At 38.6% G+C, this 18,264-nt stretch overlaps 1 protein-coding gene across 1 annotated transcript; it reads left to right on the top strand.

The window, feature by feature from the left end:
* The first annotated feature begins 6,502 nt into the window (after nucleotides 1–6,502).
* On the top strand, nucleotides 6,503–16,857 carry unm_hu7912 (un-named hu7912). The gene is made up of 2 exons (XM_055168863.2): nucleotides 6,503–6,711; nucleotides 12,435–16,857. Exon 2 carries the CDS (start codon nucleotides 12,478–12,480, stop codon nucleotides 15,676–15,678), a length of 3,201 nt encoding a protein of 1,066 aa, XP_055024838.2. The 5' UTR covers nucleotides 6,503–6,711; nucleotides 12,435–12,477; the 3' UTR covers nucleotides 15,679–16,857.
* Nucleotides 16,858–18,264: the final 1,407 nt, after the last annotated feature.

Here is an 18,264-nt window from a genome sequence, read left to right as displayed (position 1 = left end):
AAAAGTAAATATAAATATGCTTTTTAAGTAAGCAATAAGGTACGAGACGGCTGTGCTGTATCGTGAATAAGTAACGGCTGAAGGGCGTTGTTAGGCACGATGCGAAGCGGAGTGCCTGCAACCCCTTCAGAAGTTTCTTATTCACGATACAGCACTTGCCTCAAGTACCTTATTGCTTTTATAAAACGGTTACCACACAATATTAAAGTAAAAAAATATTAGTGCAACTTTCATGAAGTTAAATCAATAAAAGCATTCCTTCCGCTAAAAAAATAGTCCCTGACCATGAACAAAAATGTCTTCCAATGTGTAATATGCATGAAAGCCCAAATAAAAACAACAAACCGGTACGTGTGGTTGCTAAGGGTGTTGCTAAGGGCGCAGTGATAAACAGAACCATTGGGTGAAGCGGACATAGTCGTGTTTTATCATGAATAAAGCACAGCTATTGACCAATCAGAATCAAGGATGGGAACTAACCATTTTATAATAACATATGGCAATATGGGGCGGTTTCCCGGACAGGGATTAGACTAGTCCTAGACTAAAATAAATGTAAGAGCTGTCAAAACTGAAAACAACTTACATTGACATATTTTTAAATACATCAGTGCCCTTCGTTTTGACTCAAAAGGCAAGTAATGTTTTTAGTAAGGCATGTTTGTTAAAACTAGTTATATTTCCCAATTCAACTAATCTTAAACTAAGATAATCCCTGTTTGGGAAACCACCACATTACAAATGATTAAACCAAATTGTGTGCTTGTGACATTTGAACATCTTGTCTTAAAACCGAAAGTAAACTGGTTTTCCTCGCGGAAAGTCTGCATTAATTAAAAATGAGCGATATGAAATATTTCAAATCAATATTTAATGTTCCTTACCTTACTTATGAGATAAATACATGTGTAATAAGCAGGATAAAATACAGTCAGTAATACTAATTACCGATACTACACTGTGATCTATCTACTGATGAATGTGAAATACATAAAGAATTTGCAGTAGTACCATGAACTGTATACTTTAGAAACATGTTTTATTTTGACACAACACGTGGGAGTGTAAAGCATACTTGCTCTTGGCTCAGATGAACAGATATAACATATGCAAAACAGTATTATTGGACATTCTTTACCTTGTAATTCTGATCTTTTTAGACATTCTGGATCTTTTCTTTTGTACAGCTGTACGCGACACATTAAGTGACTGCTTATGAAATGTGTAAATGACAGTAATTACAGTTCATGCAAACAGAACAGAGCTGAAGTCTGATTATTAGATTAAACAAATACTGAAAGTGTATCATTAGATAATAAATCAGGTTAAGGTCGCTTGAACGTAGGAGTACAGTAAGTGTTACTGCAGGCTATGACAAACATATTCATCAGGATACGAAACTGCATAAATATTTTGACTCACAATAACATGCTTACTCTTATGCTTACACTTTTAATGTTTGTGCATCATTTACCAAATAGGTATGTTTCAGTCAGTTACTTGCTGTTCAAATAGCCATGCACTTTGTTTGTCACGCTGTAGTGGTGTTAACTTAATTGATCCACTGTAGTACAGGACTCCTATCAATAAGAGCAGGATTTGCAGCCAAGCCATTGATCTCACTCTTCCAAATAAGAGTCTCTGGAGCAGCTGAGACACCTGCTAGCATACGCCGTATAATGATAGACGACCTCTAATGCCTGTGGACTTCTTGGAAGGAGCTGCATCATCATTCATGCCTTAAAAAAGATCAAAGTGTTGGGCCTGTAGCTGAGCCTCTCTTCATGCGGCTCTGTAGCGGGGCCATGGGTCCCCACACCTTATGGGAATGGCTCCTGTCATGCTGCATCATTTCAAACCCATATGGGAGCAGGCAGATGGTGGGCAGGCTAAACCAATGGTAAGCTGGGTTGCCATGCCAATAACAGTGTTGAATTTTTACTAAGAGAGGAGAGGGATAGAGGCACAGTTGTTTGAGTACTTCATTATTCTATATTATGAAATATAATGAATATTATAGAGTGCAATAGTGACCCTACCTTTTTCATCAATCCGGTTCCCTACAAATTTTTTCCATTCTTTTTCTCTTTAAGGATTTTGAGTATTTCCTCAATAAAGTGTTGAACCAAACCAACTAGGTTTTGGATGAGTCACATCATTCTTGAATCGCATTGCTTTGCACTTCTTACCTCTATCACCACAATTCACTTTTAAAGGGGCCATATCATGAAAATCTGACTTTTCCATGTTTAGGTGCTATAATTGGGTCCCCAGTGCTTCTATCAACCTAGGAAATCTGTTAAAGAACAACCCAGTAACTTAGTTTTGGTAAACCATTCTCTGCAAGAAAAATAGGTCATTGAAATTTGGCTCCCCTTGTGATGTCAGCAGGGGATAATACAGCTCCTTAATCTGCACTATCAAACCATGGCACTGCCATTTAGGGTGCACTTATATTATCCAAACCAAACCATGCCCCAGCGCGATTGTCCCCCCTCTTTATATTTGGATGTGATTGTTTTGAACAAAGCAGGAATTAAAGCAATCTCTTAACACTAGAACCCATCGTAATGTTAAGTCTGTGTTTTTTATTCGGAGTCGTTTGGTGCACAATGACACACAGCCCTCTCACATGCCTATCATATTGCTAAGTTGATATGTCGCGTGTGCAACGTGGACATACACGTAACCCTGCTGCGTGCATCATAAGGCTTTAATGAAGGCAGATGCGGTGAGTGGTCGCGTAATTGACGTCTCTCCTTTTGAAACGCTCTCTGGTGCCATTAGCGATCACACTGCGCCTTCAGCGCCTTGTGACCCATTTGTGACCCGGACCACAAAACCTGTCATAAGAGTCGTTTGTTTTTTGAATAATAAAGCTGAATAAATAAGCTTTACATGGTTTGTATTTGGCCGAGATACAACTTTTTGAAAATCTGGAATCTGAGGGTGCAAAAAATCTAATTATATTGAGAAAATGAAAATGAGCTGCTGACTCTCAGTGACGAAGCCTATTAAACATTTCTATATACAAGAAATGATGGCTAAAAAGACAACACTAAAATGTATTAAGGTTTATCAAAGTTATTCTTCAACAACTGTATATCTCAGTAAATGCTTCAGTCACCTTTAAAGTACCAAAAAACTTTTAATCTTCTGTGACCTTTCCAACTTATCTTTCCTTGTACACGCTATAATGAACAAGGCAGCCTGAGCTCAGCACTGTTGTCTGTGCCAATTCATCTCTCCTGCGCTAGATACCACTTCCACAGACAGTGTCATGTGATCTTACTGGCGACAATGTAATGAGTCTGCAATCAGCAGGAAAGTGTCATAAATTCAGCTTGGACAAAGGAACGAGGTACACCAGTACAGCAGAGAGAGAGAGAGAGAGAGAGAGAGAGAGAGAGAGAGAGAGAGAGAGAGAGAGAGAGAGAGAGAGAGAGAGAGAGAGAGAGAGAGAGAGAGAAAGAGAGAGAGAGAGAGAGAGAGAGAGAGAGAGAGAGAGAGAGTGAGAGAGAGAGAGAGAGAGAGAGAGAGAGAGAGAGAGAGAGAGAGAGAGAGAGAGAGGCTCAGGTGTATTTGTCGCCTCAATACCCTCAGAACAGCTGAGAGGTCATTAGCTTGAAGAGTTATATATCTCACTCAGTTGTTATGACCTGTAGAATGGAAAGATAATGAATGTACAAAACTAAAAAACAAAAGATTTTGGATGAGGAAGAAATGATTCTGTGATGCCTAATGATGCTAGTTTGTGAATAGTTCCCTAAAGGAATATTCCATTTTCTTAAAAGAAAAATCCAGATAATTTACTCACCACCATGTCATCCAAAATGTTGATGTCTTTCTTTATTCAGTCGAGAAGAAATTATGTTTTTTGAGGAAAACATTGCAGGATTTTTCTCATTTTAATGGACTTTAATAGACACCAACAATTAACACTTAACTCAACACGTAACAGTTTTTTTCAACGTTTCAAAGGACTACACTGTAAAAAAATTCCGTAGAAATTACAATGTTATTGCAGCTGGGTTGCCGGTAATTTACCGTAGATTTTAATTTATGTTATTTACTGGCAAGAGTTTGTTCAAAGTTAAATAAATTTTAAATATTAACAAGTCTTTATCTTTACAGAATAAAACTATACAATAACATTGCAAAGCATTCTAGGAACCAGAAATCATCATTAACCTTTTGCTGTTTTTGCTTCAGATTTTGTTTCCCAGAATGTATTGCTTGATGCATTTTTTGTTTTACTCTGTTAAGACAAAGACTTGTAAATGTTTAATGTTCATTTAACTTTGAACAAACTGTTGCCAGTAAAAAAACATAAATTTAAATCTACGGTAAGTTACCGGCAACCCAGCTGCAATTTCTACGGAATTTTTTTACAGTGTATAAACAATCCCAAACGAGGCATAAGGGTCTTATCTAGCAAAACGATTGTCATTTTTGACAAGAAAAATAAGAAATATACACTTTTAAAGCACAATTTCTCGGATGACATGGTGGTGAGTAAATTATCTGGATTTTTCTTTTAAGAAAATGGACTATTCCTTTAAAGGGCTCATACAGCATATCATTAACAGTTTTAATCCCCCACACGTAATATGAATTGTTTTTGTCATTTTTCAGCCAGTCATTTGTAAAGCTGGTTTCAAATAATAACCTTTTTGAACTGATTAGAAAGTTTGACATTCTTAAAGTTATATGTTTTACTATATTAACCGGGTGTGATGAGGAAATACAACAAGAAGAGTGGTAAATAAAAACAATGCCATCTTACTAAACAGTGCTCTTTCTGTCTTTATCTATCTATCTATCTATGCACAAACACAGCATAGTGTTGAGGCTGTCTTTTTATTTTATTACAAAAGGCAAAGAGAGCAGCAGAAAGAAGCTTTGAAACACAGAACAGGAGCTGAGTCACACATCAGTACACAAGCACCATAGAGCCCGAGGAAAAAAATAGATAACTAGAAACAAAATAATGTGTCAGCTGTCAGTAGCTTTGCACTGTAAATGACTGTGACTGATTGGGAAATAGTAGAAATACATTACGCTGCTTTTGTCACATCATTAGAAATTAATGCACATGTTCTAGTAGGACGATTCTTTGTACTGACTATAAAACAGCGGTACAAGTGCAAATAACAAGTCTGTCAGTCAATTTAAAATTGTGATGCATAAGCAAGCATGAAGCCACACATGTAGCACTCTTAGGAAAATGAACGGCTGGGATTTACAGCTGGATAATGCTATTTAACTGACCAACAAGTCTGGGCTTGCTGGTCAGTTGACTTACTCCCAAAGCTCCCACAGGAACGACATGCGCTTTTACAAATCAGTTAGGTGGTCTATTTGTGCAGTGCACGTTATACAGAAAATGCCTTATGTTGACATGATTCATTAAATAGCCCACATAATCAGCCATAAAGCAAACTATACATGGCATATACGAGCTTATAAATCTGTACTTCGCAAATTGCACACTTCCATTTAATAAAATGAGGGGTTGAAACAGTGCAAGTGGGTTACATTCTTATGGTGCACAGGAAAGATCCCTACTGAAAGATCCAGCAAAGACCAGCATAAGATGGTAGCTGGTTTTAGCTGGTTTAAGGTGGCACACTGAAAAAAATGATTTTTTTTAAGGTAAATGGTTGCAATCAGTTTATGTAAGCTACATTTAAACAAAAAAAGATTAGTAAAGTAAAATAAAATATAAAACTTTTGTTTAAATGTAGCTTAAATAAATTGATTGCAACCACTTACCTTAAAAAAATTGATTAAATTCAATGAATCATTTTTTTCAGTGTAAGCTGGTTCTACCAGCCTGGCAAAGCTGGTCAAGCTGGTGGGTCAGCTGGTCTTCCAGCCTGACCAGCAAAGTCAAGCTAGACCAGCTTAAAAAGTAACCAAAACACAGCTAGACCAGCTTAAAAAGTGACCAAAACACAGCTAGACCAGCTTGCTACACCACTAATACCAGCTAAAACCAAGCTGGGAGACCAGCTAAAACCAGCTCACCAGCTTCTGCTGGTCTTAGCTGGATTTTTCAGTAGTGATGCCGTCTAAAATAATTTCTTAGCCAGGCGTAGGGCTCAACAAACTAGGGTCTCAAGATGACCTAAATTTATTTAAAATAAGACTGAATAAGCCATAAGCACGCTCTAGAGTACTGTCGTTTGGATAGAAATTAAAATTGTCTGGGAATTAATCATAAAAATCTGAATAGGCACATTGCTCCTCAAGTCCAGTGCAGATCAGCATGATCCAACATCTCCATAATTAAAATCACATCTCGTGACCATCTCGGAACTGTGCCACCGCATATGCTTAACAGTGGGCGTTTCGTGCGCACCACTAGCACGCGCGCGCTCGTGGGTGGTTCAAGCGCGCGCACTGCACGAAAGGTTGTGGCAGAAGCCGCACGCGTGCGCAGTCGTTCTGCCTCACACGCAAAAAACGCAACGTAAGAGGAATGCGGTCACACCCCCTCGTCTTATCTCAGGAGTCAGTACGCCCCCGAGACTCGTGGGCGAGCAGCAATACTTAAGGAGTTTGATGATGCAGCCTGTCACACACTAGCCAATATGATATGGATCTCTCAAATGAGCTCTCACATGAACAGTTACAGATAAAAGACTGCGCGCCTTATGAATTCCCATGTTATCGGCAACGTCTGGATTTTAACTATGGATGAAGACGGTAAGATAAATACGCACACTTTCAAAGACGCGATATAGATTGGTATGACAAAACTTACGACTGTGTTAGTTGTGTATTCGTTTAATTTATAGACCGATAAGGTTGTATTGAGTAAGCTTCTCACCGCTGTCATTTGCGCAAGGCATTAGGTCATTTTACGAGAGATGCGCGATAGTGCGCGGGTCGTGCCGCAGCGATAAACGAGAAGTGTGCTTGTGTGTAGCCTAATATTTTGATGCGATGTGCAAAGATTTCATTTTGTACAGCACTTTCACAGGACTATTAAACCACAGCGTTTGGACCTTGACAGATATATTGGCGATACGCGTATCATAACGGACGATGGTCCTACTACGCGCATTATACGTCGACCTTGTAAATCAGTAGGACCTTGTGGTTTGATAGCCTACTCTTGGTATCCAGGCGACAAGGCATGTGGTATGTTGTTGTCCGGAGAGAGCTTGGTTACAAGTTTTAATGTGTTGATGTTTTGTATGTTTTACTGTAAATGTCTTAGTTTACAAAAACTTACAAAAGTCTTACTGTCAAAACTCTTAATAAAGTCAAAGAAAGACAAACCAATAATAAAAATTAATAATTTCATCTCTGGGATCTTTCATTTTAACAAGTCGACAATGCTTAAACCCACAAGAGAGTATGCACTGACTGCAGTAATGATTACAATATAGCACAATCATACTGCACCTGTTGTGCTGACTAAATGCAATGGATTGGGGATTAAAGGAAAACTTGTGTTTTTTTGGTTTGTCTTTGTATCAGTGTTAGTATATGTCAAACCGTAATAGGATTAAAAATAAAAATACTTTGTAGCTTGTACAAAATTACTGTACCACTGGGATGGCTGCATAATCCAAGCATCTAAATGATATGGGAATCTTTATATGGGCAGTGAATTTAAAACTATTTGTTTGTATTTTGTTTTCGATTGTATAACATGCATGGGTGCCTTACCAAGGAAATCTTGAAGATAACAATCCCCCAAAGGCTTGTTGGATTGTGCTGTTGTTTTTATTGATTTAACTTAATAAGAAGTGTAATTTTTTGTAATGTGTTGCTATAGACTGTTATTGTCTAAATCCATTATCTTTAGTGCAAAGTAAATGAGGCTTTCTCTGACTTGGAACAGTGGTTTTCAAACTGTGAAATGTGCATCTCTAATGCCTTTAGGAACTATGGACTGTGAAAATGTTCAATACTTAATATATTATTAACACTTGTCGTGTTTATCTATAGTTTCTCATCCATTTACTTATTTAATTGTTTGTTCATCTGATCTTTAAGCAGATAAAATGAAATGCACAACTTAAAACGTACTGTAATAAAATGGTCAGTACTGACTACACGGTTCATGGATATATTTTGTAGCTTTGTAAGGGTGCAAAAAGGCGAAAAGAAGGTGAATACATATTTGAATAGTCTGATATGAACCTGATATAACCTTTAAAGGTGCAATGTGTAATTTTTAGAAGGAGCTTTTGACAGAAATGCAATATAATAACTATATTATCAGTGTTGTATTAAGGCCTTATATAATGAACTGTATTGTTTTGATCTACATACATGTGTGTCTTAGAAGTCGCTGTTGTGTTTCTACCAAGCGTGCCGCACAAGCCCTGAAAAGTGAAGCCAAAACGTCTCGATCGCTCCCCAGTGACTGGTCCCAGTATAGGTCATAAAGCCCGCCTCCCCATGTAATTCAATGGGACTTGAGACCAACTTAAAAATTTAATTACACTTCAATTATCTTTTTTCCGAAGCTGGTTTCTGTCATTTATTGTAGTTTTTGTCAGGCTGATGTACATTCAAATGTTTGTTTTTAAAATAGGTTTTTGTTTAGTTAGTTATTTAATGTTGTAAAATCGGTGGTGTCAAGTCATGATTGACAGCTGTGATATCGTGTGATATGCGAATTCTACGAGAGCGAGGGCGGGGTTTTGATTTCGCGGCTTCACTTCCTGCTCACTACTGCGCATGACTGGTCCCGAAATCGATACTGCGCAGACTCAAGACCCAAGATGTCAGCGTCATATCGGGACACTGACGGCTTCACTTTTCACCAATGGAAGAGAGCGAACAGGCGTCGTCCATCTTTTTTTACAGTCTATGGTTTCTACAGTAGCCCTAACTAAATGGACAAACTGTTCTACAGAGCGTGTTTCGTCCACATGTTGTCTCGAACAATGACGTGTTTGTCCTGTGGCATCTATGGTAGCTTCTCATTGCGTTTCGAAATTGAGGTTGGTTGCAATTCGCAGTCTTACTGCTAGATGTCGCTAGAAACCCCACATTAAACTGAACGCAACACTTGGCAAAATAAAGAAGCTAAACACACTTTTGGCACAAGGAGCACTTAGGGTTTCTCATGGCTTTATAAACTGGATTTAGGACTGATATGATTTATAGATACGTACAGTTACTGGGTCTCAATACCACAAAAATCATCTGAGCCTTCCTGGGAAAGAAGTTTCACCTCCAATAAATCTGTTTAACTCTATAAAATCATCCAGCTGGGCTGCGTTTCCTGAGATAAATCTTTCCCAGTGTCCAAATATAGCCTCCGTGCCTCATATCGAGCCAAAAAACCTGCTTGCTCATTTGAGGAATGGCTTTTTTTTAAAGAGATAAACCTCATAAGATTAACTGCTTCTGATCACACCTCATTTCTTACACATCATTTCAGTCATGGTTTCTCAGTCAGACTAAAATTAGAGAATTTTTCATTGTTTGCGTAACTCGCAATGTGTGCAACTTACACAAAATGGCAACATCTTGTCCGATTACAAACTGTTAAATTCACTCCAGATCTGATTCATCCTGAGAGTTTTCAGGACCTAATGAGGAAGAAGCAGTAAAGAGGATGCTTGGACAGGTGGTGATGGACTGTGTGAGAGCAGTCAGCCACAGGTACCTGAGATGCTAGGTGTGAAGACGCCTGCTGATCAGCCACCTTGCATATTGGAAGAAAATGAATTTTTAACACCCACCTAGCTTAGATGGAAATGTTTATTTGCAGTGCTTAAATCAAATGAATTGCCTAACTTTAATCTAAAAAACTGTGTAGAAGAACAAGCAGCAACAGTTTTTATCTGATAGATAGCCCTGCATTATATTACTTCTTTATTGTGAGCTAGAATGTTTAAAGGGCGAAAGCGAGAGATGGTGGCTAAATATTACCCTTACCGAAAGGACACCTCTACACCCTTAGTCAGCTTAAAGCAGAACGATTGAAAATGGCAGCCGAAGAGAACCTTATCGTAAGCATCTGCCCTCGCCGACAGAGTTTTTATAAATAGCTTTCAAAATGTGCAATTCAGCTGTCTTTAACAATGGCCGAAAGGAGAGGTCCAGACGGCATACAAGAATTGAAACAATCTTGACATGAAGTACTTATGGGCTATCAACCATCCACACGAGGTTTGGTTTGAACTATGCACAGTCATTCCTGGCTGCAGAGACACTGGAGCCAATGCTTCTAAAAGTGGATGAAGTACTTAATGCGTGTGCCCCCAAAATTGCTCCCAGCAGACATGTAATGCAATAAAGTAGTGCAAGTCATCCAATTCAAACAGCATCAATCACAGAACTGCACCAGATCTGATAGGTGATGACGTTTTATAACTCTTCATTTTCTAATTGTAATTTGTACCCGAGATCTTTATGAGATGCCACAGTATTGGCACCACTAAAGCGGACTTTGATTTAAGCAACACACACACAAAAAAGTATGATGTTGACACTTTTTTTACCTAAAGTTACAGTATGTGCTAACATTATCGTAACAAGGTTATAATTTAAAAAAGTTTGGTTCAGTAAGAGAAGCAATACGTTTACAATGTAATGGTTTATACTACAGATGATAAAAATGTATCCACAAAACAAAATGAAGGTTTGAGTATATATGTGTGTGTGTGTGTGTTTTAGACTAATCGTCAGTCCTCTCTGCAGGATGAACAGATGGTTTTTAGGATTGGCTGAAAAGGGTTAGCCAGTGAGTGGGCCACCATAGCTCCCACTGTTATTTAGAAATCCATGCAACGTCAAATGTTGAAAATAACCTTAAAAGTATATGATATTCTGGTAGATTCTAACCCAATGTGAATGTTACACAACTTTGTCCAGCGAGCAAACACAATAGTAACATTTGTAATATATAAAAAGGTTAATGCGTTGTCCGTGTTTAGTAATACTACTATCTGGCATCCTGGATGCTCCCATTTTTAACATTATTTCTACTCTATTCATTTATTTCCCTATGGAGTAGAGTGGGACTATTATTAATGGGTAAGGCTCTTGCAGTGCATTGCGGTAAAACTGCATGTATTTTTATTTATTTATTTATTTATTTGCCGTAAGAACACATGTATAAATCCTTTGACAGTAATACACTTTGAAATTTAAAAGATAAAAGTCATTTCAGATTCTTGAATAATTTTAATTGCTGTATTAATATTGTTCGATAATTAAAATTTTACAATTAGTATTGTTATTTGCAATAAATCTAAATGACTAAATATATCTTCCAAATCTTTGAGGTATCTTTACATCTTGTTCATATAAACAATCTATATAAAGTATGTTAATTGGATTAGTTATTATCTTATTCAATAATTAATCTGTGGAGGTGTTGCAAGTCCTCCGCATTTTTATAATAAATTCAAATTTTTCACTCAGTGTTGTATTTGTTTAAAATTTTGAGGTGTTTCTCTAACGAATGATTTCATGTTTATGCATGACCTGACATTCAGCAGGATGCTCTTGCATTAAAGGTGCAGTGTGTAACTTTTAGAAGGATCTAAAGACAGAATATAGCAATATAATATACATAACTATATTATAAGTGGTGTATAAAGACCTTACATAATGAACTGTTATGTGTTTATTACCTTAGAATGAGCCATTTTTTATCGACATAAACTGCGGGTCTCCTTACATGGAAGTCACCATTTTATGCCGCCATGTTTGTACAGTAGCCCTAAATGGACAAACTACTGTACAGAGCGCGTTTTATCACTATTGTACAACAACCTGTTTGTCCTTTGGTGGCTGCCGTAGCTTCTCTATGCGTTTCAGTGAATGGTGGACTGAGCCGTTGGTTGCAATTCACAATCTCACTGCAAGATTCCTCTAAAATCTACACACTGCACCTTTAGTAGACTGAATTTCTTACTTATTAAACTTTTAGAACTTTATTTTTTAGTAGTTATATTATTTAAACAAAATGAATTCTATAGCAACCACATACTAAATGTAAATATGTACATTTCTATAGTAACAAAAAAGTTTTTAAGAAGCAGTTTTGGCATACATTTTTGGGAGAATTGAGAAGGAAGAGAGATTTGAGGGGTGGGATAACCTGAGAGAATCAAACTCATGGTGCTGCAAGGCCATAGTGCTGATGAATGCTGATGAGTCTCTTGACATTTTTCTTTTCTCCTTTTGCCAGGCAGATATGTGACTGATGTCTATAATTTAACCGTGCTTGCATTTGTACATAATAGTGGTCCACAAGGCCTATTGTAATGAATGCCTTGTCGAGCATAATACAAATCCACTGAGTCGAAAATTTGAGCTATTATGACATAGTGGGTAATATTTAATAAAGACCCTAATGTACAATTGACTTTGAATTAGATATTCTTTACTATAGAGATATTTAAATTGTTAGATGTGAATCTAATAAGGCTGTTTTTAATTCATTCTAGGAGACACCAGCTGAAGGGAAAAATAACGGGGGTCCCCTTTAAGATGACACGAACGGATCCCCCTGATATATTAACATCCACTTTGTATCAAGACATAACAATTGGCCCCAACTCCGGGCTCTCACGGTATTCAGGATCTTCTAAACAATGTGATTCACAAATGGTTGGCCCACTGAATCAAAACTTTGAAACTATAAACAAAAGACATTGCCGTAGCTTTGACTTCATTGAATCACTGGATGACCCAAAGAACTTATCCTCATCCATGGAGTATCCCTACAGGTCTGACCAGCAAACCATTAATAAGAATGCAGTCTGGAATGGCACTGGACAGCAGGGACACTTACGGTTTTCCTCTCCGGATCTGTTCAACTCTAGACACTCCCACCAACAAGTTAGCACAGACAAAGGCAACGAGGCAGCAAGGACAAGTGTTCACGGTAAGCCTCGATCAAAAAGTACTCCAAGGGTTCGAGCCACCTTGACCCCTGTGCCCATCTCGCCATCAGCAACCATGAGGCGTCAATCTCCTGTGGACCCCCAGAGGAGACCAGAAGGACTGCCAATTCGAGAAGCCTCCCATTCAACATCCAGGGTTTTAGTTAATGAGGTCCATCCAATCAAGCTACAACCCCATACTCCCTTGTATGTTTCTGATTGTTTTGAGGAGAACAGACAGGAGAAACAAGCTAACACTCCCCATGTGAGGTGCCGTGTTGATATTAAACCAGATGCCTCAGTTCTCCAGCACACTACGAGGAAGATGTCTTCCCATAGAAGTAACGTTCCTTGGCAGCTTTCCTCTGCCTCAGGGATCAGGAACCACTCTTTTCCAAGTCAGACATCCACCTCCAGAACGTCTACTCCTAGTGAGTGTTACAGCATGGACTACAGGCAAGCATATCAGTATCCAAACAGCACGTCCAGTTCATTTATTCAGTCTGGAGAGATACCATTTGGGAGGACTTCTCCCAGAGACCCAAGAGATTACAGAACCCTGTCCAATCCGAACATTCCTACCAAATTCTTCTACACAGATGATCCTAACAGGTATCCGGTTCAGCCTCCCAGTAGACCATATTATCAAGATGACCAATACAGTATTAACAGCAGTAACAGCCAAAATCCCTCCCTCAATAATCAGTATGTAATTGACCCAAGGACTCGCTGGGTTCACACTTTGCCTATGCGTTCATACTATGCAGATTGTAATCGTGAACCCATGGACTCTTTCTACAGTAGACCATATTCAGTGACTGAGCCAGGGCCGTACTTCATATCTACCCCTCCCACTGAAACATACTATCAAGAAGATCCAAGAGCATATGCATTTCCCTCAGACGCTTCGAAAATGTTCTATACACGACCTTACCATTACCCATCAGAGTTAAACATTCCTACGAGAGCATATCATACAGAGGGTCGCCGGCGCCCTCGCTTGTCCCAAGTCTTTTCAGATGACTGGCACCGGTCAAGCATAGCCACATATTCCAGTCAGTACGCATCCACACAGGCAACTCCTCAGCGTGTACCATCAATAAGTCCTTGGTATCCTAATGACTTTTCTGAACCGAGCCGTTTAGGACCAGATGTCAGGAACTACTCGAAATCCTGGGACAACATTCTCATTCCACACATGGACCGAGAACATGGAGTTTCACGAGGCAGGAGTTATGAAAACCTTCTCCATCACGGGAGGCCAGGTGGTCCTCCTAATAACAGCCAACAACCGGTTATTCTGAACCTTTCTAGTTCGCCCAGACGCTATGCTGCTTTGTCCCTTTCTGAAAACTGTCTAGAAAAGTGTGCCAGTGACCGACAAAACAGTTCAGGGCAGCACTGGTTTGTAACCCCAGAGATTACAATTACTGACAATGACATCCGTGCAGCGAACAGCAGCAAGAGAGATGCGGGCAACAGCAGCTGGAATGGACAAAACGGAGAGCAAAATGTGAACACTCGCAACATACAGAGACCTACAAATACACCAGAAGTGACAGAGACGAATAACAATAATTACTCCCTGCAGCAAAGCCTGGAACAACTCGATGAGCTGCTTGCTGACTTGGTCATTGATTACAAACCTCAAAATAGCAGGCGACCAAGCAAGGACTTGATTGACCAGCTCAAGCAATTGATTAAAGATGATGAGACAACAGACGGCAAGAGAGAAACCGATCAAGAGGATTCAGGACTTTTGAACACACAAACAGACTCTTCAAAGACCAGCCCTGATACGTTTAAAGACCCAGACAGTGGCTGCGAAGGGTTTCCGAGGAGCATTGAGGATGACTCTTTGAACCACATTACAGATGAGGATGATACGATGGTGTGCTCCAACAGGAAATGCTTGCGTAAAGACACAACATTTAATGCTTGCTTGTACTTCAAGGCATGCCACAGCTGTTACACATACTACTGTTCCAGAAACTGCAGGCGTGACGACTGGGAAACACACAAAGAAAACTGCCTCTATGGCCGCACCAGCAGTGTTTGCAGGCGTTTATTAAAGCACTGTCGAGAGAACTCTGACATTCACAAGGCCTTTTCACGAATTGCTAGGGTAGGGTATCTGTCTCGAGGGAGAGGAGTGCTATTCTTGGGTTTTCCAAACCCAGGGTCTGCAGATAACTTCCTCCAGGTTGGTCTTGAGAGCCTTACCATCTCCCCAACATATTTATCCATTAGAGAGTTAGACAGTTTCAAAGACAACCTTGGGGAATACTGCAAAGAGTTGCAGAATGCAGGGAAAGAGTACGACCCCACCGAATGTTTCCTCCTGAATGTATCCATAGCTGTTGGAGACCTAGTGCCTAAAGTTCCTTCACCCAAATTACTGACGCCAACGGTTCGCAAATACGCCAAGATCTCGTTAGCCTCCTCAAGCCCCGATAAGAAAATACTCAAGAAAGAATGCGAAATGGAGACACTCATTCTCACGCCACCTCCTGGGACGGTTGACATCGATAAGGACGGCCAAGAGGGCAGAAAATCAAGAGAGATCTGTTTCATTAACATCCAGAGGGAACTTCGTACCCGAGGCGTCTTTCTCCGCCACGAGTTCCCACAAATATACAACCAGCTTTGTGAGTTTGTTGAAAGCAACAAAAGATTCACTCCTACCACCATCTACCCCATTGACAAGAGAACAGGGAAGCAGTTCATGTGTATGATCATGGCAGCATCCGAACCAAGAATGCTCGATTGGGTTGGTGCACCACACCTTTTAGATGACATTATATAATCCTATGCATCCAGTATTATTAAGCATTTGCTATATAGAACAAAACTCAATGACTAAGGTTTTTAGAAATGCATTTGAATAGCAAGGCTATATTTTGGGTTTTCCCCTCACTTTCTGCCACTAAGTACTAGAAATAATAAGAGCTGCTTGGGGGATAAAAAGCTAAACAGCACTAAATAATAGATTTAAGCACATTTCCTTAATAAAAAATTCATTAATCAGTTAGCAATTACTGTATATCTCTTATGACTATGTTTCTTGTATTAGTATGTTGCAGCGAGGATGCAAGGATATAACATCTTCTGTGCTAAACTTCTGGAGAAAGTCTAAATTTCTCTTGCAATACTAAAATTTCTAGTTGTCTTTAGCCCTTTGAGAGAATGAAAGTGCACTTGCATGGTAAATGCATGCTAGCAGGAGAAATGCAACTTTACTTACAATTTTAAGATGGTTGGTCTTTAATTATGCTCACAGATAACCAGTACAGCAGATAACACCCTATGTTGGGTAAGCTTATTTTGTATGGAGAAAGTCAAATAAACTGCTTGAAAGGTTCACTGTATTGTACATGGCAACAGCTTTGTGTATTGTGTTCCTGGAGTAATATATCTATTTACATGAGCATCAGCTATTGTTTTACAGAAAAATTATGCTCATTTTCATTATATATAAAAGATGACTTATTTTTAATCTGAAATAATTGTGCTTATTTGCCATATTGTTTTGAGTGTTTTATTCATAAACTGAAACATTCATCCTTGGAAAGTTGACTGTTGTAGAGTTTAACATGTACATAAAATAAGCTATTCAAATTTGAATGATTTGTAATAATCAAATAAACTTAGAAGCCTATATTTTAAATGTAATATTTCAATAAAAAATACATTTTTTAAAATAATTTAAGCAGTGGTGTTAAACATCCATGCAAGACTGTAGAAATAGCACTTTAATAAACATTCACAGACAGCCCAGTTAGACAATGTGTAAAAAGCATGCATTAAACAAACTTAACACCGATTAAAAGATCAGTATAGTGTTGTCTTTATGTTAACATTTTTATGGCAGTATTTATTTATTTACTTAGCCTATTTATTGACATTGTTCATTGCATATTGTGTTTCATTGACAAGTGATGCTTTATTTCTGTACAAATGGTCAATAAAATGAAACATTCAAAGGTCCCTGGCTCATGCAATTGGCTTACACTTTAATAAAGCATTGTGTTATTTCATCTTTGTACGTTAGACCAATAAAGCAGGCGCACGCTTATAAGAACACAAACCTTCATCAACTGTTACTAGTAGTACATCATGTGCGTGCTTATTGGTAAGTTTCCTAATGTATCTAATTTGTCTTACCGTGTAGATACAGGCCTGTTATAGTTTAAGAAAACAAAGGAAATATTTAAGAAGAAATGTGCTTAAATAGCGACACCTGCTGGTTACATTAACTTACTACAACTTAATAAAGCCTTCACAATCACCACACATTTCCGAAAGGTCGCGTATGCAGGCTGCATACGTCACCAAGCCTTGTTTATTTTAGTTAACTGAGCATTCCATTCGCAAGTCAAGCATATTACAACAATTTACGATTAACCAACAATAATAGTTTACTTTATAAATGTTAATATTCTGAAACAATTTTTGTTTTTTTATGACGTATGCATCATCAGTAATGATGTTTATATGTTCTCCATCAAAGCTTTGAAAAAAAGCAACCTTTCTTTTGAGAAACGGCCTTCAAGTACTTAACAGGCAGGTAATGCCCGAAAAATCAAAAAGTTTGATAGTTAGAACTATCACTATCAACCTGACTGAAAAATATTATTTTTATGTAATTTCATATGATAAATGTATAGTTATTGTAATATAGGCTAATTGTAACAGAAACGTATTTCTTAATTTTTTATTAAATTAGCTGCCATTTATCCTTAAGAATATGGCAAATCACTTGGCAAAAAAGCAGCACGGAAACATATTCTTATACGCAAGCACGCACGCGCGCGCGCACACACACACACACACACACACACACACACACACACACACACACACACACACACACACACACACACACACACACACACAAACCTAAAGGATTATTAGGAACACCATACTAATACTGTGTTTGACCCTCTTTCGCCTTCGCAACTGCCTTAATTCTACATGGCATTGATTCAACGAGGTGCTGAAAGCGTTCTTTAGAAATGTTGGCCCATATTGATAGGATAGCATCTTTCAGTTGATGGATATTTGTGGGATGCACATCCAGGGCACGAAGCTCCCGTTCCACCACATCCCAAAGATGCTCTATTGGGTTGAGATCTGGTGACTGTTGGGGCCATTTTAGTACAGTGAACTCATTGTCATGTTCAAAAAACCAATTTGAAATGATTCGAGCTTTGTGACATGGTGCATTATCCTGCTAAAAGTAGCCATCAGAGGATGGATACATGGTGGTCATAAAGGGATGGATGGTCAGAAACAATGCTCAGGTAGGCCGTGGCATTTAAACGATGCCCAATTGGCACTAAGGGGCCTAAAGTGTGCCAAGAAAACATCCCCCACACCATTACACCACCAC

The sequence above is a fragment of the Misgurnus anguillicaudatus genome, chromosome 5 (assembly GCF_027580225.2).
Source record: "Misgurnus anguillicaudatus chromosome 5, ASM2758022v2, whole genome shotgun sequence".
NCBI lineage: Eukaryota > Metazoa > Chordata > Actinopteri > Cypriniformes > Cobitidae > Misgurnus > Misgurnus anguillicaudatus.
The sequence above is the reverse complement of the archived record's forward strand: the minus strand, read 5'-3'. Positions and strand labels throughout refer to the sequence as shown.

What these genes read in the sequence shown, in the direction of transcription:
- unm_hu7912 (XM_055168863.2), top strand. Translation starts at nt 12,478, where the DNA reads ATGACACGAACGGATCCCCCTGATATATTAACATCCACTTTGTATCAA.